The sequence below is a fragment of the Solanum lycopersicum genome, chromosome 9 (genome assembly GCF_036512215.1).
Source record: "Solanum lycopersicum chromosome 9, SLM_r2.1".
Classification (NCBI taxonomy): domain Eukaryota; kingdom Viridiplantae; phylum Streptophyta; class Magnoliopsida; order Solanales; family Solanaceae; genus Solanum; species Solanum lycopersicum.
The window spans coordinates 57315717-57340972 of record NC_090808.1 but is presented as its reverse complement, the minus strand read 5'-3'; the positions used below and the strand labels follow the sequence as shown (position 1 = coordinate 57340972).

The 25256-nt window shown below is 30.9% G+C and overlaps 1 protein-coding gene across 5 annotated transcripts; it reads right to left on the bottom strand.

Moving 5' to 3' along the window:
* Positions 1-11663: 11663 nt before the first annotated feature.
* LOC101263151 (sterol 3-beta-glucosyltransferase UGT80A2) lies at positions 11664-24386 on the bottom strand. 5 transcript variants are annotated; one of them, XM_010328019.4, is made up of 15 exons: positions 23910-24369; positions 22257-22320; positions 22044-22150; positions 20739-20978; positions 18495-18606; positions 17395-17565; positions 15627-15690; positions 15430-15487; positions 15101-15278; positions 14845-14975; positions 14217-14319; positions 14016-14092; positions 12567-12614; positions 12329-12478; positions 11664-11997 (listed from the first exon to the last, which is right to left on the bottom strand). In XM_010328019.4, the coding sequence occupies exons 2-15, from the start codon at positions 22288-22290 to the stop codon at positions 11827-11829; spliced, it is 1644 nt and encodes a 547-aa protein (XP_010326321.1). In that variant the 5' UTR covers positions 22291-22320; positions 23910-24369; the 3' UTR covers positions 11664-11826. The 5 variants fall into 5 exon arrangements, with proteins under 5 accessions (XP_010326321.1, XP_010326320.1, XP_069144796.1 ...); XM_010328018.4 differs by having other exon boundaries at positions 22257-22275; positions 23910-24253; XM_069288695.1 differs by lacking the exon at positions 23910-24369 and adding an exon at positions 23078-23370.
* Positions 24387-25256: the final 870 nt, after the last annotated feature.

Here is a 25256-nt window from a genome sequence, read left to right as displayed (position 1 = left end):
TTTAACAGGATTTAGTTAGTTTTGTAGATGATTTAAAATTGTCGAGAATGATTGCGCCATCTCAAACATCCCTCTTCCTCATTTAAGTACATAAGATCTTGGTTGGAGAAGTGAGAGAAAGTTGAACAACTTTGGAGCTGAAAGAAGCTTTAGCAACTTTTATCTTCTTTTGGAAATAAATATTTATTGAAAAGAGGCGAGGTGGGGATGGAGGGAAGTAGAACATATTGCTAAACATTCAATGTATCAGTTGTTAGACACTTCCACTGGATCTGTTCTGGGGAGTACCCTAAAAAAAAGGAACCTTTCCTCTCCCCAGCCATTTCGGGTTAAGAAGATGTGAAACCGCGTTTATCTCTGTAAGTCTATAAGAAGGGTGTGTTCCGAGGTGTGAAGTGGGAGAGAAGGAATGTCACAATTGGGGTTTTGAATACTTTTTTATAATTTATTTATTTTTGAGATACATTAATTCTAGTTTTACATTTTTAAGTTGTTATTGTTTTAAGATACTCGTACTCAAAGTTTTAGAGTGCTCCCCTAAAAAAGTTATTTTATATTAAATTTAACTTTTATTATTTTTAGTTGTTATTTACGGTACACATTTGTTTTCTATAAAATGATATAAAATTTGAATAAAATTAAGTATTAGATTCATAAATGCATAAACACATAATATTATTTCTTCTCATTAGTTTTAGTTAGTTGTTGATTGTTGATACATTTTGACACCTAAACAATGCAATGTATTTTATAACTTGATTGCTGATTCAATTATTTATTTACTTGATAACTTAGTTCTAGTTAGTTGTTTATTCATTAATGTTGATACTTTAAATAATTAGTTGTAGCTAGTTCTTGATTCATATATCTTATTCATAGATTAATTCTTACTTATTGTGGTACATTAACAAATGCAATTTATTTATTTTACATACTATTTTTCACATCCTTATCGTATCAAATATATCATTTTCAACTAGATCATTATACATTATATAAAAATGTATCATAACCATATTGAGCCCACTAACACAATCTCTGGTACATTATTAATAAATAGCTAATAATACATTATTTTAAAAAGGTGTATGATACACAAAGTGTTACAGAAATGAACACAAGATTAAAATTGTATAAGAATTTCACTAGCTAATAGTAAATTGTAATGTTCTATCAAGGTAAAAGTGGAAATGATAAAAATAAAAAATTTATAATCTCAAAATAATGTATCTGAAACATATTCCAAAAATGAGTTTTTCAATCTTCTTTAGAAAAAAAAGTACAAGTTCTTCGTTTATGACATTCTTATTCAGAGCGTACACAAAATTTGTGTTTGTGGTTATCTTTTCATTTTATGTCTTTTCCCATATTTTCTTTGGTCCTTCAGTCATCTTTTTAAACTTACGTGACAAGAATATTTATTCCTTATCGACATTGGAGTCATTGAAACTTCATTCGTAGTTGCTGATGCAGCTGGTTTGTAGTAATCAGAGTGGGGAAATGTATATCTATGATGTTTTTGCTCTTCACAATAGCAATTGTGTGCACACAAGGTATCTCATCATGCTGAAATATACAGTTACATATTTTTCTCTCAAGTCAAACAATGTATCTTCGTCCACCTTTATACACTTGATAGATAAATTTAGAGGATGAAACTACCTACACACATCTAACACTTAGAGATACATCACATATCAATTAACTCAATTTAGGATACACAACAGCCTAATGATAACTAGCCCCCAGATACATGATAATTTATAAATTGATACATACCTTCATATATCGATTAAAAAGTGCATATACTAATACATAAAAAAAACAAAAAAAGGTTAAAATTACCCCTGAACTATGTCAAATAGATCACTTATTCCCTCAGTTACATTTTAGAATAAAAAATGCTCCTTCCGTTATCTTAAGAAACCACAATTACACTTAAGACTTAACAGAAGTGACGTGGCAAGCCACATAACACTAAATTCGCCACCTAGGCTTGCCAACTAGGATACCCGCTAAAAATTTTGATCCAATTAATAATTTAACCCTTATCCATCTTTATTGGATACCCAATAATATTAAGTAGGAAACACCATCTATTTCCGAAGCTTTGTTTAGAATGAATATTTAATTGTCAATTTTTGTTTTAGGTTCTTGATCTGTTTTGGGTTAGTTAAGGTGTTTACCATTATTGTTTGAATTGCATTATTGTTGTTCGGCCAATTTTTGAAATTTGAGAAGTGATTAGCAACTATATTGTTGCTTGTTGCAGTTAAGTTGTTGTTATGCTATGAATATCTTTATTTTTTTATGTTGCTCTCTTGGAGAATCCTTTAGCCGTCGAAGTCAATGACTGAAATTGAAGTGATTTTTTGGACAATAAAAGTATCTGATAATTTTGTTCGTTCTTATTTTGATATGGCGAATGCATATTTGATCGAACAAATTTATTGGTATTACATAATCCGAATCACAATTCAAGGGTGAATTAATCAGGGCTTGCGGGTGTTCCGATGTCTTGAGAAAGATGGTATTTTTCGCTTAATATTAGTAGGTTGATCCAACAAAAATGAGTTTGGATTATATTATTAATTGGGTCAAATATTTTAGTGGGCATCCTAGTTGGCAAGCCTAGGTGGCGAATTTAGTGTTATGTGGCTTGCTACATCACTTATGTTAGTCTTAAGGGTAATTGGTCTCTAAACATAAGGGTGGGGGCATTATTGATCCTAAAATGTAACGAAGGGTATAAGTGATTTATTTCACATAGTTTAGGGGCAATTTTGACCCTTTTTTGTTAGAAAAAAAATCACATGTATCCGATACGTTATTTTAACAACAAACTAACTCATATCTATAAAACTCCATTACATATACATCAAAGTAAAACTAAATCAAGTTGAAATCAGTAATGTACCATGATTTATATATGCATATACAAATTCAATAATCAAAAAAGAAATTCATATGTAATCGATATTTTACATTAACATTACAGTAACTCACAGATTTGCAAATCCATACCATACACGTCAAAGTTTTTAATGTATCAATCTCTAATCATTAATGTATCACAAAATTATCGGTCAATATACAAAGTCATGAAAAAAAACAATGATTAAATCACAAGAATATGTGTTGCATACCTTTTGTTATCAGATCTTTCAATTCGAAAATTGAAATTATGCCAAATAAACATAACTATTTTTGTCCAAGCTAATTGTAAAATAACAACTTTCAATTGGCTTCATATTTGGAATCTGCATCTCACAATGATAAGAAATCACCAACATGAAAATAAAAATTCCAAGAAGTTGGCAAAGAAACCCAAGTCCCGATTGACAATCATTGAGATTTATGTTGAATTTGAGGAACCCAAAAGTTATGATCTTCAATTTTTTCTTCCTCTCAAAAATCAAAATATTCATTATGTATCTTATCAAAAGTTCTGAAATTCCTACTCGGAAATTTCTTCGCTAAAACAAAGACAAAGATGAACGGAGATTTTGAATTTTGAATTGATTTGTTATTTTAGAATTTTTATTTAATTTGATTGACACTAAATATGGCCCGAATAGCGTAAATTATGAGATTTTAATTTAATTTTTCCTATTTGTTCTTTTTTTAAGCGCAACAATCACATATATAATGTATCACAATTAATGTATCCAAATAGTCAATTATATATCTAGACTGTTGATATTTTAAGAATTTTTTATAAAATAGAAAAGAATAGGTATAAAATATAATTTAGAATTTACGCTATGAAATTTACATAAATTATACTTTTTTATATACATATTTACATAGACAAAAGGGGCAACAAGATTTGTGGTACTACTTGTTTAGTGCTTACTACTGGATCTGGTAAGTAGAGAATGGGCTTTCCACTTTAACAGTCCATCTTAGATTAAGTGGGTCGATATCTGAAATTTAGTTGGGTAAATTACATAAATATGTTATATAAAAAAATACTTATCATTTATGTCAATATAACTTTTAGGGCAACTTTCACATATAGCAAACATAAAATTTATATTTGTATGATATAACAAAGTTTGCACAATTGCGCTTCATAGCAAACATATACATATATACATACATACATACATAATTCGCTATACATATACAATTGAAGCAAATAGTATAAAATGAAGTGTATAAAACAAGAAAGAGAAAGAGACTTAGGCAGAGAATTGTATAAAACGAATTGTATAATTATAAGTGTATAGAACGATTATATACAATTTGAACGTGTATAGAATGAGAAAGAGAGAAAGACAAAAGAGAGAAAGACAAAAGAGACTTTTAGGAATATACAATTGAATCGAATTATATAATATGAAAAAGAAAGAAATTATATACATTTTGAATTAGTATAAAACGAGAAACAGAGAAAGGAAAAAGAGACTTGGGCAAGGGAGTACTTTTATCGTATAATTATAAGTGTACAGAACAAAAATATATGTATTGCATGTGTATATACAATTTTCTTTCGCTTTATGCAATTAGAAACACAATTTACAATTCTATTGTATAAAGCGAGAGAGGCGAGCGACAGAAAGCGAGCGAGAGAGAGAGAGTGGCGAGCTAGAATATGAGAGAGAGAGATTGGCAAACAGTTTGCTATGGAACGCAAATAAATCAAACGGTAGCTACGATATTTATTTTATATTATTAGTTTGTCATTCTATACAATTATCCCTAATTTATAACTAAATATAACAAATTTTTAAAATTTAAAAAAATTATACGGTCGCTTACTTCTCAACCCTTTTTCCTCTTTATCTTTTATTTAAATTATTTTTCTTATCTTTCTCTCTCTATCATTATTATCTGTGTACTCTTCTTTTCTTTTTTAAATAAATTCTTCTCCTTCTTTCAAATTTTTATTTAATAACAAATCAATTTTTTCATATTTTGTTATTTTTATTCAAAAAAAAAAAAACGACAAAAAAAATGAAAAGATGAAAATTTATACAAAATCATATTTTCAAGTAGAAATTTCAAATCTCTAAAATTACAACAACAAGAGTTTACCATTGATGATCATTATAAAACTTCAAATATTGAATTCATTATTTGAATTTTACAAATTTGTGATTAGTTTGGATTGGTTAATTCAACAAATTATTGAAAATGTTATTTGGAATTTATATCTCAATTCCAAGAGGTTTTGGTTAAGTTTATAATTGATTTTAGGAGAAATATTAGATTGAAACTCAAAAAAGTAAAGTTTATGAAACTACATCGCAATTGTATTAAAGTTGTATTAGATATATTTCATAATTGTATTAAAATCATGAACAATATATTTATAATACATATTACATATTTACATACTTCACTCTTTTTTAGTGATATCAACCAAAATAATTTAAGCAACACACTCTTAATACATTTATAATATAGGAACAATACATTTGTAATCCATATTGTAAACGTTGCTCTTTTTCTTAGTCATACAAATCAAAATAATTTATAAGATATCTATAATACATGTTTTATTCATGAATAATTATAATATATATTGCATGCTTCACTCCTTTCTTAGTGACACTAACAAGAATAATAATACATTTATAAGACATGCACATTACATTTTAATACATACTACAAGCGTCACTCGTTTTTTAATGATAAATTAAAATAATTTATAAGACACATATGATATAAGTTTTATTCATTAGCAATCCATTTATAATAATAGTGCAACCATCACTCATCTTCTTACTGATACAAATCAAATAATTTATAAGACACATATAATATAAGGTTTATTCATGAACAATACGTTTCTTATAAATATTGTAAACTTTACTCTCTTCTTAGTGATACCAACCAAAGATTAATACACGCACACTACATTTTTAATAGATATCGCAAACATCACTCATGTTCTTAGTGATACAAATCAAATAATTTAAAAGATACATATAATACATGTTTTACTTATACATAATACAAGTTTAATTCAGTCTATAGATTATTGTCTTGTCTTTCGTTAGTTATGTTTTTTATTTATTCTTAATTTTCTCTTCTTATTCAACTTTCATATTGTGTAATACATTTTTAATACAAATTTAATTCATTTTATAGTTTATTATTTATTACTATTGGATTACTTGTTTAATTCATTATTGATATAAGTTTAATTCATTCTATAGTTCATTGCCTAGTGTTACATTAGTTACATTTTTTATCCATACTTAATTCTCTCTTCTAATAAACTTTATTAATCTTTGTGTAATAAACTTTATTAATCTTTGTGTAATATACTGTTATGATTTGTTAATTCATTTTATAATTTATTTGTTGATTTGTTATGATTAACTTACTTATAATTTAAACAGGTCACATGAAAATTTGAAATTTAAATATTTTGAAAAAAAAAGTTGTTCTTTTTCAACCGACTAAAAATAAAAGTAGGCCATCCGTTTTTTAAAAGAATGGAGTAATATTTTATAGTTTAGTATATATACTACCTCCGTTCAATAATAGTTGTCCATCATACTATTTCGCGATGTCTAACAATACTTGCCGACTTTATAAAATCAGTAAATAATTTTATACTTCGTTCCTAAGTTACCTTTATCATTAATTATAGTCATTTGTTTATCATATTTTCAAGACATTGTATTTATTACTCTTTCTATCCGGTATTGTTTGTCATGTTGCGCTTTTCAAAAGTTAATTTGACTAATTTTCAAAATTAAATTATATCATATTAATTAGATATTTTAAAACTATATAAAAAGTACTATAAATTGTAATTTTTTGTATATTAATAAATTGAAAAAATACATCTTAAAATATTAGTCAAAATTTTTATAGTTTGACTCTAAAAATAGAATCTATGACAAACAATACCGAACGAAGAGAATGTATTCAAATGGTGATATAGTAAAACTATCCTTTTATTTATAAATTTTTAAAAGGTATATCAAATCAATAATAACAACTATTATTGGACAAAATAAATATTATATACACAACATATTCCATCAAAAAGTTATTTCATTCCAACAACACAAACCAAGATATTCCCAAAAGAGCTAAACTCATCACTCATGCAAATTGCCCAATAGAGCGGCCCATAAATCTAAAAAGATCTAACCATAATGTCAACTCTCACTTCCCCGAAAAAATAGGATAATACTAAATGATTAAAAAATTTGATCAGAAAATTAAAATATTTATAATATATTTTTAATTTCAAAATAAACTAATTTTTTTCATTTTTAGTTAAAAGTAAAATGTCATTTTCGTCATATTTTCTTATCAAAAGCTTTTTTTTTTCAATTTCAATCAAATAATGTCCAAACAATACTAAAATGTATATTTCAATTAGGTCTAAAAAATAACCTTAATCATTCAGAATAGCTATGAATTATAATAATCATTGAAGAACAAAAAAGAAGTGATGGGCAGTCTAAATAAAATCCAAAAATCCCATACAAAAAAAAAGGGGAAATTATAAATGAAGTGACAAATCAAGCTGCTTTTGATCTCTATCTTCCTTAACAAAAGTTGGTACATTCTCTTGACATTCTTCAAAGAAGTCATCGTTGCACACATAAGGGTTAGTATTAGTATTATTCATATAATTCCCAAATTGATTTCGATAGAGCATCGTCGTCGTGGCGTTATTATTATTTTCAAATCTTGGTGCTCCATTTGATCCAAATGATCTACTAGAAAAGTGTTGTTGGCTAGGTGGGAAGTGGCAAAAGTTGGCTGCATGAGCAGTAATGTAAAGAGAAGGATGATTTATAAGGCCAATGGGATGATGATTAGGTGCAAAAACAAGAGGTGTGCCTTGTGGTAGTAATGAAGAGAAGTTAGTAGCATAGTCATGATTATGGTGAGCTGACATAATTGATCTTTTGTTCTTTCTAGCTGCTGTCCTTTCTTTCTTGTGAGCATTTTGATGACCACCCAATGCTTGTGAACTGTGAAACTTTCTTGAACAATATAAACAAGGGAATGACCTTGTGTTGTTGTTGTCTTCTGATGAATTGTTATTTGATTGGACATGGCTTATTAATTTCTCACTCTCCATTCCTGAAAAATGAAAGAAAAATTCCAAATGGCTTAACTCAGCTACATTCAACCGTTCGATAGCTGGTTAGAGTTATAAAGAATTTATGTATTATATTTTTAGTTATGCAAGGTTTACTTATTCATGTATTAGTTATTCCTTCTCTTATCATGCATAAGATAATACATATATTTTCTCATAAGTTATACATGTAATAGTTATATATGTGAATTTCTAAATTGTAAATCGAATACTATATTAATTTTTAATATGTGAATAACTTAGTCCCTTCGTCCATAATTGTTTGTCATGTTAAGGTCATACACACTCCTCAAGAAATATTTTAATACAAGGTATAATTTGACTAATATAATCCTACTATACCAAGAATATAAAAAATCTACATAATTTATCAATTGAACTACACTATCATTAAGCAAATTTGAAAAAAGGTGACTAATTCTTTCTTGATTATTTAAATTGACAATTAATCTTAGACATCTACTTTTAGTATATCTGCCAAGAAATTGTGAACCGAGGAAGCACCTTTAACTAACTACCAAACATGATATTACTTATGCAAAATTTAATATGCGCATTAACTCATTTTCAAACTAACTACCAAACAACAACCCCTTTAAAAGTATTGTGATATCTTATAGGACTAAAAGGTTCCTGTAGGACAGAAAATTAGTGTGATGGATCCAAGAATTGAAGTAAGAGGATTGAAAAAATGTAAGAATGTTGCACTCCTATTCAAAAGTTTATACATACAAAAAAATTTATCCTATTTGATAATGTACTTTTCCCTCACTATGGGTAATGTAAACATGGAAACAAATTGAAATTATATTGAACTAGTTACAAACCTGAGAAGAGTTTGGCTTGATGAGCAGTGAGGTAGGAGGAAGAAATAAAGAGGGAACAGAAAGAAACAAGAATTATGGAGTTTTGAAGTAGTGAGTTATGAAAAAAATGAGGAAAGAGGTAAAGAGTTTTAAGTTGAGAAAGTGAGGTTGGGAAATGTGAAGACAGAAATAATGAAGTAGAGTATTAAAAAGTGTGCAAATGGGGGGTGTATGGGCTTGGAAAAACTGAACAGAGAAGAGATAAGAAAGAGAGGATAAGTGGGGAGAAAGCTAAGTATCATCATCCTTCCTGCATGCTGAGGAAATGGAAGAGATTGGTTAGATCAGAATTCAGAACAGAAAAACACTTATGTATGGATTGGCTAAATTGTATCAGCTTCTGACACCTTTTAAGCACTTGCTTTTCCAACTTCACCTTCTTCTTTTTTTTGTTCCTTTTTTTTCAACTAAAAAAGGACACTTAAAAGCTTTTTTAAGTTTTCAATAAAATAGATGTGTACATTTGTCCTCATAATTCAGAATTATAGTCTTTATTATATATGTATTTAGGAGAGGTTATTAGGCGAATATATGATATTAGATAGGAGTTTAGTGGAGATTGCATATTAGAGTAGAATGCTAATAAGCAGTTGAGAATTGTTTTTATTACTAGCTTATTCGTGTCTTTGCCAGCCACACATAAGGGGTGTCAAGCAACATTTCGTCGTCAAAAAATTACATGGTTATTTTTTCATATATATATATATATATATATAAGTATTGACTTCTTTCAATAGAAGTTGAAAATTTAATCTAATAGTTAAGGGGTTGCAAAATTTTCTTGAGGTCGCGTGTTCTGGTCCTACTAGACTACTAATTTATGTATTCTTTGGTGTTATACTTTTATTATCATTTATGGTTTATTGTGCATGCACCTTGTCGTTATTACTACAATTTCATGCATATGTGTTTAGCATTACTTTGCTATTAGCTTTCCTATTTTTCTTTTGATTACTATTCTAATTTGATTGATTTCCATGAATTTTACTGGTCTAGCCTAGATTCGGGACAAAACATAATTTTTTGATTACTATTCTAATTTGATTGATTTCCATGAATTTTACTGGTCTAGCCTAGATTCGGGACAAAACATAATTTCTTAAGAGGAATTAAGCAAATATTTATAAAAGCAAAATAATTACAAACACATATCCCTTTATATTTATATCTTACTAAATAATTATATTATACATCCCTCAATTAATTTTGCTTAATTGATACTAAATCAGTATATATATACTGTATCGTCAATGATATTTTACGAATATAATATTCTCTTATAGTATCATTAAGTAATTTCTGAATTAGAAATCTTAATGATACCACAACAATATACATATATTTTTCTAATATCATTGACTAATGAGTAGCTTCTGAACAAGAAACCTTAATGTTATCAACACAACATATGATACTAATTTAATATCAGTTAAGCAAAAATTATGACCTTAATGATACTAATACAGTATGTGATATTGATTTAGTATAAGTTAGGCGGAAAATTATCAGCCTTAAAGATATCACAATAAATAATACTGTTAAGCGAAAATTATCAGTCTTATGAATGATATAAGTAGAATATATGATACTAATTTGGTATTAGTTAAGCAAAAATTTTCAGCCTTAATGAATGGGGTATATAGGCTATTATTATTTATGAGAGAATGGATATTTCAGAAATGACTTTGAATTTGAATGTGCAGTTAAAATTATTTAAAATTTTATGATCCATTTATGTAATTTCCCGTAAATTCAACTATATTGCCCAAAAGCTAGATGCTGCTGCCTACTGGGGTTTCCGAGTTGAGGGGATTGGTTAAGAATTTTAGTTGCCATTCATGTTTCTACAAAATGGCGTAGACTGTGCTTTATTCAATAAATAGTTATGGGAGAAAAAGAACAAGTTGTCTTTCTCCAATCTGACATCCACCGCCAATTGTTATGCAACTTGTCCCTTCTTCCCCATCCATTGGTTGCATGTCTTGGGACTTCACGTATAACAACAGTGGTCCATATGTTCACAGACGTGGCAACTCTCAACAAGTTTTTCATTTCATCAGTCATGTAACAGCAGCACATATAGTTAATGCCACACACCCCCATCCCAATAATAAAGAAAAATATCCCAAGAGAGACAAAAATGAATTCAAATCTTTGTTAGAATTTCTGACTTTTACCACACCAGGATTTATCTCTCTACTACTTTTGCATGTGTGACTGACTATCAGTGTTTTGTTTCCTTAAGCATCAAACAGTGCACCAGTGAAGGTCAAGTTGTAGAAAGCCAATGAACAAGTGCAACTCACTATTAAATGCTGCAACAACTGAAAAGTGCACAGACCTTTGGGAATATCAATTACAGGAACCCCCTTCTTGTTCACATCGTTACCTGTGTGCCTTTCTCCAATGGCATGCTGCTGCAATAAATAAATAAATTTTTACAACAAACTATGCCAACCTGAGCAAATTCAGAATACGAAACCTCTAATATGTAGTCAATACATAGCCCCTCAACTCCCAGAAAATCTTGCAAATGGAACAACCAATGAATAAATTAGACTCAGAATACTAACCTCTAATATGTAGCCTATACATAGCCCCTCAACTCCCAGAAAATCTTGCAAATGGAACAACCAATGAATAAATTAGACAACACTTTCATTGTGGTAAACGCCCTTTCGAAGTGCAAACACTAATAGTTCTTGAAACAAAACTAGGACAATTTAGAACTTTTATTTGATTCATGGTATCCAACTATTTAGGGTAGCAATGTAATACAATATAGCACCATTGGTTGTGTATAAAAATATTACATTATTGCAGGAACAAGGTACAAATAGTTTATAGTGACAAATAGACAATTTCACACATTGAGATCTAGCAAAAACCTAAGCATCTTCTTAAAGAAAATAAACTTCGTGGTGCAGGTGTTTCATCAAGATCAGGCTCATTATTGCGGAGAAGATGCTTAAAGAAGGCTTTTACTGCTCCAGTGACCCCGTCTTCATTCTCCATCGCCTTAGCCAGCTCAACTGCGTTCTCCTTTACCTGTGAATTACCTCATGTGTTATACATTAACAACAACTAAGCTTTGGTCTCATACAACCATGCCTTGAGTTTTTTGGTTTCCCTTTAAAAATAAAAGGAACAACTTGGTAAATAACTCCATCTTGAATTGATAATTCACAATTTGTCTTAAGTTTCTAGTTAGATAAAGGATGATGTGATATGACACTAAGATTCAAAAGACCCATTGAACATAACTTGAGCAAATTAAACTCCAGTATGTATGCTAATTCATGATTTAAAAACTTTTGCTTTTACATAATTTCTGCAAGAAAAATTCAGGTATATGGGATAAAAATCCATAGCAAAGTACCTTAGGATCAAGCATGAATTCAATTGCCTCAACCAGCTTAGGAAGGGAAAATTCGTCGATAGGTATAGGTGGAGGGCCTACACCTCTAGCGTGCACCCTTTCCCCCCAAAATGGCTGGTCACCAAAGAAGGGTACAATAGTTGTTGGACACTGTAATCCCAAAATATGATATAATCCAATTAGCCCAAATAAACACAAAAGGAAACAAGAGTAAAACAGAGGTTGCTGAAATCATCACCGCAGCTTTAAGACCAGCAGCTGTTGTTCCAGCACCCCCGTGGTGCACCTGGAAAGAAAGAGAAAACTGGTAATGTCACTTATAATACACATGCTAAGCTGGATGATACTTCAAATACAAATCACATAAAAGAGAGTTTGTTAAAGCTTTCAATTGACTGAGAACTAGAGACAGCGGCCTTTATGAACCAATAGAGAACACCAACACCCCTCCCCTTCTCTGCTCAACTCCCACTCTTGCAATGTATTTGTCAGTGGCACAAAAACTTTCAAACCACCAATTTCCCTACAGCCCTACCCAACCGCGTGCAACTCACAGCAGCATAAATTTGTTGACTCCACTCATATAGAAAGTAACCTATCAGAAAGACACTATAAAGAAAGTAGCACTTCAATCTCGAATCTTGACGAGTGAAATATTTTTTCATATTTTGTGAGAGAAAGCACTCAATTTCCTATGTTAGCACAATCAAGTCTTTTGAAAAAAAAAAATTACACAGTCAAAGGCAACCACTAGGCTTAATAAACATTTTAATCCAAACCATTGCTATTACATTATCGTTGCAGGTTTATGCCACTTTGGTCCTGGATCTGAACCCATATTTTGCAGCTGATGGCTATCACAACCCAGTCTAGGATTATGTTAAGAAGTCTACATACCCACCAAACTGGCACACATTTACGCATCTATAAAAACAAAGGGAGGCCAAGACGGGAAACACATGCAACTGGGGACAGAGCCAGGAATTTATTTAAGCGGATTCAAAAAAAGAAACTAGAATGTTACTGTTGGGATTTGACTGTGAAATTAAGCAAATCTTGAACCCCCCTCTACTACTCTAGTTTTCCCGATGTCAAGGGGATTCAATAGCTTAATGTAACCAGCAAAATACATTTTTAGCCTATTTACAATATCGATGAAGGGGATTTGGTACCGTTTCCTGTGGCTATGAATATCTTTGAATGGTTAAAGTGAAATAGTTCAATTTGGTCAAGAACTAAAAATAGGGGAGTGATAAGGGTTCCATTTAGTTCCGCCACTGCATGTAACATAATCAGAGAGCTCTATGTGCTTACAAAGCTGTAGAAACGAAAAAGTGTTCAGAGACATGCACACATCGTCATGCATAGCATCTTAGTCTCAAGCCTAGGCCATGCAACTCTTTCAGTTAAGAATTGTGACCCATATAATATCAACTAGATAGTAACATTATACCATTAGTAACAAAAAATAAAAACGAAGTCTTTATTGATAATCCCACATAAAAACTATGTATACCAATTAATAAGCCTAAGTCAATATTGAAAATGACATGTCAGTCATCCATTTTTAATTGCGCCTCAAATTAAAGTTTTGTCCTATGGCCGTAGGCTTCTGATATTTCCTTGAGCTTCATCACTGAATAGCTAAAAGATACAGAAAAACGAGTAAAAGTTGCGAAAGGCTCACCACTGCAGAACATTGTAAGAATAGCCAATCATGGGGACAATTATCAAGCAAGTACACAAAATCCTTTGGCTCAGCCACTGGATACAACAAAAAACAAGTATTAGCTGAGTACCACCTCCAAAATTTCATGAGTTACCTACACAAACATAAATAATTAAATAAATTGATTATTCCTACACTAGAATAATAAACAGAACTTACAATTGCCAAGGCCACCCCAGCCTTTGTTAATGATCCCCCTTTGTCCAGTGCGTTCTAATGCCTCAACAATTATTTGGGTCATTTTCTCTGGCTCTTGAACAGGCTGAGATTGTAGAAATAAGAAAATTGGAGATGGATAATATAATCTAAATCTTGAATCTTGGGATATCTAAACATTAAGTAAATATGAAATACAACAGTTTGACCAATTTTGAGCATAATCTGAATTATGTCTGAAGACGACGAATATTATTGACATGTTAACACAGATCACTTCCTAGAGAATTTGCAATTGTGTTATATCACTTCTCATATGACATGTTATTAGCATACAACATCTGACAGAAAATTAACATTTTCTACCTATAACTATTTTCAACAGTCTCAAATACAAAATTTGCTTCACAATTCAAATTTGATGATAACAACTAATCGAAGTACAAGAAACAAGGAGCCACCATTCCTCTTTTTCCTAAATTTATCAGGGACATGGAATGTCTTTTTAGGTTTCTCTAAAAAATATTATAACTCTCTATTTTCCTTCTTTATTGTGAAGATGGGGAAAAGAAGGAGAAAGAGGAATGAGCAGAAAGCAAATATGTCAAATATTGAGGATCTTGTAACTTACAAGACTACCAAAGCCAATGTAAATGGGTTTCTGACCATCTTTCAGCCAGTTTACTAGTGATTCTGGAGGTTCATAACCAGATGCAAGATCGAGGAAGCAAAATCCCACTACATCAACCTTTGGTCCCCAATCTGCAAAAGTGTAACTATATAAAGAACAGTTGCGACTTCTTTAAACAAGAATGCATTTGATAAGACTTGTTGCTGGGAAGTAAAGGACTTCTGTGCTTGATTATTGACATCTGAAGAGTAATTACCTTTTGGTTTAGGAACAAGGTGAGGACTCCAAATATATCCATGTGGGATATCCAGCACAGAGACTTGAGAACTGCTTAAATATGTAACTGGTCTTAGCTTCAGTTTTCTTTTCCTGGTATCATTAATCATATCTCGAATCCCTAGCCAAATCAAGGAGTCAACAATCTGATATGACAGCTGCAGAATTCATAAAAGAGCAAATGTGAACAGAAACCAACCTTCTTTCTTATCTTTTCCATTGGGTGGGTGGGAGAGGGAAGAGAGGAAGGCAGTACCAAATGAAAAATTAACACTAGATGCAAAGTATAGATATTAGAATCCAACTCACCCGATATCCAGCTGGTTGTTTAATGCGAGACAATGGATGAGGAAATTCGCTAGTTGGCCTGGTACAAAAAGAGAGAATACTTACTTACTGAATAACCTAAGGTCCAGATCAAACTTCTAATAGGACATGTAAAATGAAATGAATATAACAAATAACTAAATAGCTTCCTAATTCCTCATTACCCAAGCAAGACTTACGTCCATGGCATTGTAAAGAAAATATGAATTGGAATTTTCAGTGCTTCCGCAACATGTGTATGCCCTGAAAAAGAGATTTCTAGGTTAGCAATAGAAACTATTCTTCCACTATCACCACGAGAACATACATCCAAAATATTTTATTAGCATAAAAGCAATGAGAAGAACCTCCATCAAAGTTCAAAGTGAGCTTGAAAAGCCACTACTAACAGAAATTTGATTGGAGGTGACTCATCCAGGACAAGATGAAATGGTCTTTATTGGGGAAGAATAAGCCAAGCATACAGAACCATTTGGCACACCCTAGTCAAAAGTGGGACCTGTTTTTCTTTTTATTCATAAATTCATGCCCACAAGAACGAATGTCAGTTATCAAACTAGAATTAACTATATTCACAGGAGGATCCAGGATTATAATTCTATGGATTCAGTATTGGGTTTTATTTATTGAACCCATCATCTTATTTGAGTTATGGGTTAATAGTGTTTAATATCTTCAACAATGTCAGTGTATCTTACATTGAAAATCTAGGTCTAAGATAAACATTATGTGTTCATTATACTAGATGTACCCCTGACTGTATTAGCCAAAAACTAGCACAACTATCCTCCAGATCCATTTCCAGGACCTTTAATCCGCAAGTTCAAATTCATGGCAGTCTATCTTGAAGTAACCATTCAACAACTATACTTCAAACAAAATGACACAAACTTCGTCAGCTTTTCTCATCCTTGAAAACAATAAAGTGCTAATTTTGCACATCTGAAAGCAATTATATTATTAATGCATGAATAAAAGAAACTTTCTCAAGTTTAAATGAATTTACTCATATCTAACTATACTTCATGGGTCATCAAAGTCGATATCCAAAACCAATTTCCAGTTAATGTATGTTACTTACACTATATATCGAAGTATGCTCTAAATGAACACTAGTGGAACATAAAACTCTGGCCAAAATCTCCCACATACTACTAACAGTTTCATTATGTACAGTATAGTGCAAGAATTATCTCAATTCTTTGAGATAATAAACTATTGTAAAAGATTTCTGAATGATGTTGGAGTCAATCTCTTCTCTGCTGGCTACAGTATACAAAAGTGAGAAAATACTGTCTGAAACTCGGCAAAGTAAAAGGCAGACCACAAGCTTGACAAACAGGTAATATAACTAGGTTCTTTCTGAGCATTGAGAGGGGCACAGTGTGTTCTGAGACTATGTAGCTAAATATGTTGGCGTGATCTGCAAAGTGCTGGAGTAAATTTATGTTTCTATTATAAGGTAAACAAATTTTATCAAAGCAAGCACCAAGATGGTACTGCAAAATAAGAAGTCACAGAAGTACAAAGAACACCGTATATCAATATAACTACAATCATCTCAATGAATCTAAGAAGTCTAAAACATCTGAGAAATCATCAAGTGTCCTCTCCTTACACCAGTAAATAGATTTTCAGGAGAAAAAATCTGTCATTTCATCTTTTTTTTTTAATATAAAGGACTCAGGTTTTCTAAAGAGCTTCATGCAAACACTTGATAAAAGAGTCAGCAAACAGATAAGATTACACTTGAAATATCAGGAGAAGAAATCTGTCATTATATGTTGTTTTTTTTTAATATAAAAGATTCAGGTTTTCTAAAGAGCTTCATGCAAACATTTGATAAAAGAGTCAGCAAACAGATAAGATTACCTATATGCTCGGGGATTATTAACAAGGTAATGAGCAAGCAAAATGGTATAGAAATGCACAATTCACATATCTTACCATATGCTGGGGGATTAGCAATAATCGCATCTGCTTTAAAGGGTACTCCAGTATCCATATCAGGTTCTTCGCAAGCTGGGAGTAGAGAACTTATAATTTCCTTCAATTGATTTCTCTGAACAGGAATTTCTGAGGGTGCAGAAGGTAAGAAGCCCTTATTTTTAACCATATCTACAAATCAAGAGAAAGAATGTTGAGTCAATTCTGATAAGAAATTTGCACTTAATGACAATTATGAATGAAGGCTCTCATTGAAATTGATGAAATTTGAAGAAATCAGCAATTAGTCAAATTCAAGCATCTAAGGACATTCTCTGCAACAGCTTAGAGACAGACCACATATTCTAGTGTACCTACAAACCTAGAGAGAAAGCACTTGCAGATGATGTGCAAGATGTTTAGGAACCAAGTCTTATACCCTTATATAATACTAAACCTCAATTTATGCACCAAAAAAAGACTCACAAAAAAAAGACTTTTACTGGCAAAGTAATCTAAGTTCAAGCAAATGAAATCTTTTAATCTTCAGTTCTACCAAGGAAAAAGTCTATCCAACAGAGGAAATGACTTTCTAGAGAGTATAAGAAATAACTTAGGATCGGCTTGTTCTTTCAGATTGATTCTTTCTTCCTTTTCGTTTTCTTTATCCTGTTTTGGTTTCAGATGGGATGTTTTGAAGCCCTTCACAGCAGGTTTAACATTTGATCCTTAAAAATGCAAAATGAATCAAGCTAGTTAACCTTATTACTACTTACTAGTTATGGGCAACAAGAAGTGGACGCACTTCCAAGCAATTCAGATGTAGTCCTTCAACATTAACCAGTCAATGGATATACATAATGAATATTCCGTTATGAAAATTCAGTATCAAGGTTTGCCACAACCATGTGAAACAATCACAAGTTTGTTATACCTCACTTAGTTTAGGTTGAACAGAGTTACAAAGATAATGATGATTAATAACACAATGTTTGTGGAGATCTAAAAATGGTAAGCACACATCTAGAAATGTAGAGCATCAGATAAAGTACAAGCAAGACACTAGACCCGCATGAGATTGTTAATTCAGTTTCAGAACAAACAGAAACTTAGGAACATACATCCAGCCAAAACTACTGGATCACCCCCAAGAGGATAGAATTCCAACCCAGCGGTTAAGACAAACTCTTTGAAATTTGCATGGGTTGCCAGCCTCACTCGATGTCCATACTCCTGCAACAGCAATTCTGTCAACAAGCTAGCATAGACCAAACTATACTTTATTAGCTATGACAATAAACAATCAGAGACAAAATCAAAACAAGAGATAAGTCATCATGGAATACCGGCTTCTTAGACAAGATTAGCATCTTATAAGAAGCAAAGGGTCTTCATTGCAGAGGAAACAACTGCTCTTCTAATCCATTTACCACTAAATGGTGGAACACCATTAGTTCAAGGTGGACCACCATTAACTGAAGATCTATCAAAGAGAAGGGTTCTCAACAGAAATTCAAAATAACTATCACCATCTCCAACCACTTCTATTTTACTCTCTATTCGCTATATTAGGGGAGAGTAAAAGAGAATGGACACTCCAATCCCTCTTTATTATAGTCACTATCCTTCATTTTTAGAGAAGTGAGAGAACTACTATTCACACTCTTCATTTCATTTATTTATTATTTTATTATTATTTCTATTATTTTGTAATTGACATATTATTTTACATATAATGTCACTTATTAAATATTTAATATTAGCAATTTTTTAAAATATAATATAATATTTTTTAAAATGTCGTATTTAATATATACTACTTTTATTCCGAATTGATAATATTTCCTTTTAAAAAAATCACTTTTATATAATTTGATTTATTATTAATTTTCACTATTCGTGATCCACGTTCTCAAAAGAAGAATTTTTTTGCAATGAAACAAGAATTGTGCCGAATTTTGAACATGCATTCGGAGTTTTGCAATCACGTTTTGCAATTATTGCAGTTTCACCACATTTTTTGAGAAAGAAAGTGTTACATGATATAATGAGTACATGTATTATACTACACAACATAATGATTGTGGGTGAACGTAATCTTAATGCATCAATTCAAGATATTGTAGGGGCTCAACTGCAACAATATAAATGGTGGTAGATGAAAATCTCCGAATTGAACAATTTTTAGTTAGACATAAAAAAATGAAGGACAAAAATGTTATCTTAGACTCCGTATTGCATTAATAAAGCATTTACGGGAACAATGTAATAAAGTTGAAAGTTGAGTATTTATGTAGGTTTATGTAATTTTATCATAAATGATTTCAGATTTATTCAGATCGTCCATTAATTTGTAAATTATATAATATTTGCTTGCAATTTATGTTATTTAGAAATTTAGAATAAAATATAAATTTATATCGAATAAAGAATTTGAAAAAATAAAATTTTATATCACATGAAAATTATATAAAGTGATTATTTGGAAAAAGAAAAAAAAAGGATTTATATTATGACATAAGAAAATAAGAATGAATTCGAAATAATAAGACAATATTGAGGAAAGAGAAAGAAGATTCTTTTTTGGAGAGTAAAATAGAGAAATGGGTTGAAGTTGGTTGTTTGAGAAAATAGAAAACTCTATATTTGGAGAATAAACTAGAGAATAGGATTGGATATGCGCTAATACACTTGGGATGACAACTGGCACTTACAGTTATCAAGGGTATCCCTGGTGACATCTAACAAAGTATAGCTATGTAACTCCATCACAAAAGCATCAGTCGAAAATTATAGAGTTATAAAAACTATGGCTACCAGCGCAAATGTTCCATCAGCAAAAAGACAAATGTTTATTCAATTGTAACTCCTTATTTGAGCAGAACATTTCATGGCAAGAAAAGCAAAACTTGAGACATAATCCATGCAATAAGTAAGAAAAATGGGTCTGTACATTATGATTTCACAAGTATGAAAAAAGACACAAGGAAGAGGGAAGGTAAAACCACAAACTGGGTCATCAGGTTCATGATGCAATCTTGTTTGCTGGTTTTTCTCGAGCTTTGAGCAAGTCCAAGTTTAAATCACCAAATGGATTGGAGGCATAACAAATTTAAAATGTTAAAACTGAAATGACTAGGACAGTAACCCACAACAAAAAAAGGACACTGGAAATTTGAAAGGAAAGAGTGTCACTATAGGTCTCTGATTAAGAAATCAAGCCACAGTGAAAAATACACTCTGCTCAAAGATTTGCAAGTGTTTTTCACCGTTTTAACATTTTAAAATACATATATATAATGCATGTACAATGTGGAAACAGCTTGCAGATATAGAATTTGAGATTGCAAAATGATGTCAGGTACCTGCAAACGTTTGCCAATTGCAATAAAGGGTTGCACATCACCACGTGTTCCAACAATAAGCATTACAATCTGCATTGGAGGAATATAGTGAAGTTCTATTTCATCAAGAGGCTCATCTTCAACTTCATTAGAGACACTTTGAGATTCCACTCCAAGCACCCTGGATTCTTCATCACCCGGAATCTCAAATTCTACAGTTCCATTGTCTTTGACAGTTGCAATCCTCTTCAACAACTTGAGCTGCAGTATGTCAAGTGCAAAACAAGCATCAAAGTAATGTAAATTAGTTGAATGATTTATCCATCCTTGAGTGATATAAAATTCAGTAGTATGAAACACCAACAATGACAAGACAAAATAGTATGGTGTCTCTAAGGGTGCCAAATTAATCCCAAGCAGGTACTCTGCCCAACTTGCCCAAGTTTGGACGGGTTGCGTTAAGAATATATCCATTGGTGGGTCAACAAGCATATATGCAAATTGACCTATCTAATAGCCTGTGCCTACCTGTCCAACCAAGTCCAAGATATGTACTTCTTCTTTTTGTTTAGTTTGCTATAAATTTCTCCTCTCCAAATTCACATACTTTTTCTTTCTATAAGAAAAGAAACAATCTTTCGCGTTGTTAATTAAACATGGTATAATAAATGAAGAAATGGTTTCGACTAGCGCATTGTTAATGAAACATTGTTTAGCCCAAATTGATCGAATCTGACGGGGTTAGGTCACGGCCATTTATTGACTAAACTTGTTTGACAAGTCTAAAAGCGGCCAAACATTCCTATTTGACATCCCTAGACATTAATTGGAGATGATAATGAAGAATGATTTTCACTGAAAATGAAAATTCATTTAAGTTATGAGTCACAGGGTGTTTGGATTGGCTTAAAAGTTAGTTAAACCTACTTGTAAATCAGCTTTTGACTTTTGGAAGTGTTTGACAAATATAAAAAATAACTAAAAATAAGTTAGGAAGTGTTTGACAAGTTTAAAATGACTTAAAATAAATTTTAAATGACTTGGAGTAAGTCAAAAACCAATAGTAGGTCTCCCACTACTTTTTAGTTTTTTGACTTCAAGAGCTATTTTTTAATGTTATTTGGTGATTGAGATAGAAAGTGAAACTAATTTCAAAGTGATGATGGGGATAATAAAAGAGAGTAGAATTAGCAAGTTTTTTAGTTAATGTAATGGAGAGCTGAGAGAAAGGATTACAAGAAGCCTAAGTCAAAGCCAAAAATATAAGTTTATAAATATGAAACATGATATGATATGATGATTTCATCTTGAAGACTTGAACTATACCTTCTGTTGTTCAGAATCGCTGTCATCAGAGATATTTGCTGCCTCTTCAGCAAATTGACTACTGTGTGTAGGTGGCTCAGTTTTTGATCTTCCCAACTTAAGATGACCTGAATGTGATTCAGATTTGTCTGAGCTAAATATATTGTGAGGCAGTGTAGTGAAACGTGCAACTTCCGTTCCAGAAGTCTCTAACATAAAAAGTTACACACTTACAGTTAGCATAGAAGATGGCCTGTTTCAAAAGCATCAGAATTCACTGTAAAATAAATTGCATTTCCTGTCGAGCACATACAAAACAATCATCCTATGTTTGTTCATCCATCACACAGAAGTAGAATGTTTGTATTACAATATTTTATTCCATTTCGGCTTGACTTAAATTGATGACAACAGTTAGTCTCAATTACTCAAACTGTTTCAGCTCGCTCCACAGTTTGCTTATCACAGATAAAATATGACAGTTCCACAACTAAATTAGACTAAAGTTAATAAGTTTACGTATAAAAATGTTATGCCGGACACTATCAAAGTTTATGTATTACTGCTTCCTCCTTTTCAAATTGTTTGCCTTAGTTAAATAACCGTCAAAGAAACTACGGAAAAGGGCCAAAAATACCCTTAAGACTATTTGAAAAGGTTCAAAAATACCGTTCATCCAACTGTTGGATTAAAAATATAGCACAATCCACCTGTTGGATTAAAAATATCCACATTGATTAATTGATTCTTTATCCCTTTAACCCTGTGTCTCTTTCTTCTTTCCTCTTCCTCTTTTCGTATTCAAAAATTTCAAAACTATTTTCACTCAAATTATGCAATTTCCAGTACTATACTTCTTATTTTTGTATGAATATGAGAACTTCCTTTATCAAACCTGTATTGCAAATGATGGAAATTTCTGAAAATGACCTACTACAAACTTCCACATCTCTTAGTTTTTCAATAGATACAACCATTGTTTTATATTCATGCAAGTACATTCCACATACCTCCAAGGTCAATTCGCAGTGTTTATAAAAAAAAAATCAACCTACTGATTCAAGGAAATTTAGCAAAAGATCCATAAGCCCTTTTGAGACCATGCAGATGTAGATCAATTAGCCTGTCCAAATTTCCTATTTACTTATGAATTTACGTCCACCTAGCCGGAAAGGTATCAATACTTGGTGAACTATTGAAGTTTAGAGTTTTTCTAATTGATTCTAATTCTTTTTCAATTTTTTTCTTCCCATCAGTCACAAGAACAGCAAACGCGAAATTGTATTACACTGAAAATGGTAACATTCGACTGAAAAAAAGTCTTGAGTTTTTTTTAATAAGAACAGATAGAAAAATTTAATGGGGTAAGAAAAATTAAATAGGTTGGATTTGATTTATCTAATAATAAATGTGAAAAATTAAAATTGAAATATTACCGAAAAAATGTTACGAAAAATAAAAAGAAATTATTATTTTTAAATAGACGAATTTTTTTTAAATGAAAAGAATATTAATTTTAAGGGCAGAAATAAATCAAAAAGATGGATTGACAGGTATTTGAACCTTTTTAAATAGTATATGAAAATATTTTTAACCTTTTTTCAAAAATAATTATTGTGACTCGTTACTTTATATTGTAATTTTTAAATATAAAAGTTTTATTTCAAAAAAAATATTCAAAACAATTTAGAAGAAGGCGAATTTATTCAGTCAAAAAGAAAATTTTATGTCCAAATATTAATCAATGAAGTCAAACAAATTGGAACAAACTAGTACTTATACCAAAACAACAAAATAGTGCATTTATCTTATTGGAAACACTTAGAACAAGGCGAATTTATTCAGTTCGAATCCGTGTGTAGGTAAACTGCAAAAAAAAAAAAAAACCTGAAGAGTGACTGACGACATTTGAAACTGAACCACCAACTATTTCTCTGCTATCCAGTTCAGTAATAGCATAATAATCTCCATAATCATCTACAACAGTCTTCTCTTTCGACATTGATACTTCACCTCAACTAGAAAATGAGCTCGCCGGACCAAAATTCGTTGAAGTCTCCGGTATCGCTAACTTCACCGCCTCCGGCGAACTCTGGTTCCCTTATTCCAGATTTTTCGCAACTTGTCGAAATCTGCAATCAAAGAGACAAATCCAGCAGAAAGTAGTAGTATAAGGTGAAGAGAGGGGTGCGAAGAGAAGAGAGAGAGCACGTTTGAATTGTGACAGAATTCACGCCAACCGGAATGGGTCATAGGAAATAATAATAATGGATAATTTGGTAATTAGCGAATGCTCTATTCTGTATGAGCTGGCCGTAAGCAGGGATGGGCTTTCCGTATTTGGTTTGGCTCATCAAATTTCGCATCCACTAATTCATTTATCCGCCGTTAAAAATAGATATGAAAAGAATTTTTTCGCCAGAATTTGATATTATATTATCTATATATTTTTATCATTTTAAATCTTTTAAATTTAATATTTTTAAATTAAAAATAAAAAAAATATTAATTTATTTTAAAATAAAAAAATATTACAGTCATTTAAATTTCTAGCCAAATTTTCTAGTAATTCAATAATCAATAAAGGAAATATCAATTTGGTATGATATTCGGTAATTCTGTATCGAGGTTGTTGTTAATTATATTTCAAAATTAATAGGACTATTTTCAATTATATCTATTTTTTTATATGGTGCACAATATAATAGAAGATCAATAAATAAAAAGACATCAAGAAAAATAAATCGAAACAATTAAAAAAATATATATTTGGTTTGTTTAAGTTGATTCTTTTAAGTTTCTTTTTTGGACATTTACTCATGAATAATGGATATGTTGATACATCAAGTAATAATTCCGTATTCAAGGAATACCAAATACTAAATAATATTTCTTGTCTTTAGTTGCTTGAAGAAAATAATAATTCACATAGTGAGTTTATCATTTTACCTATATTAATTATGACGTAGATAAATTAAGTAATTAGGAACGATTATAAAAATAAAAATGAACAAGTAAATAGGGACAAACAAATAATTATACACATTCAAATATTAAAAACAAACAATCTTAATGATTTAGTATCGAAATTTAGAAACTACGTCTTAATATTCATATAAGTATTCAGATGCACATCCAGATTCAAACTTCTTAATTCAAATAAAAACAAATGAAGCCTAAATTTATACTTCAGTAACGTAATTTTAAAATTCTACTTCCAAATACTCAATTAGT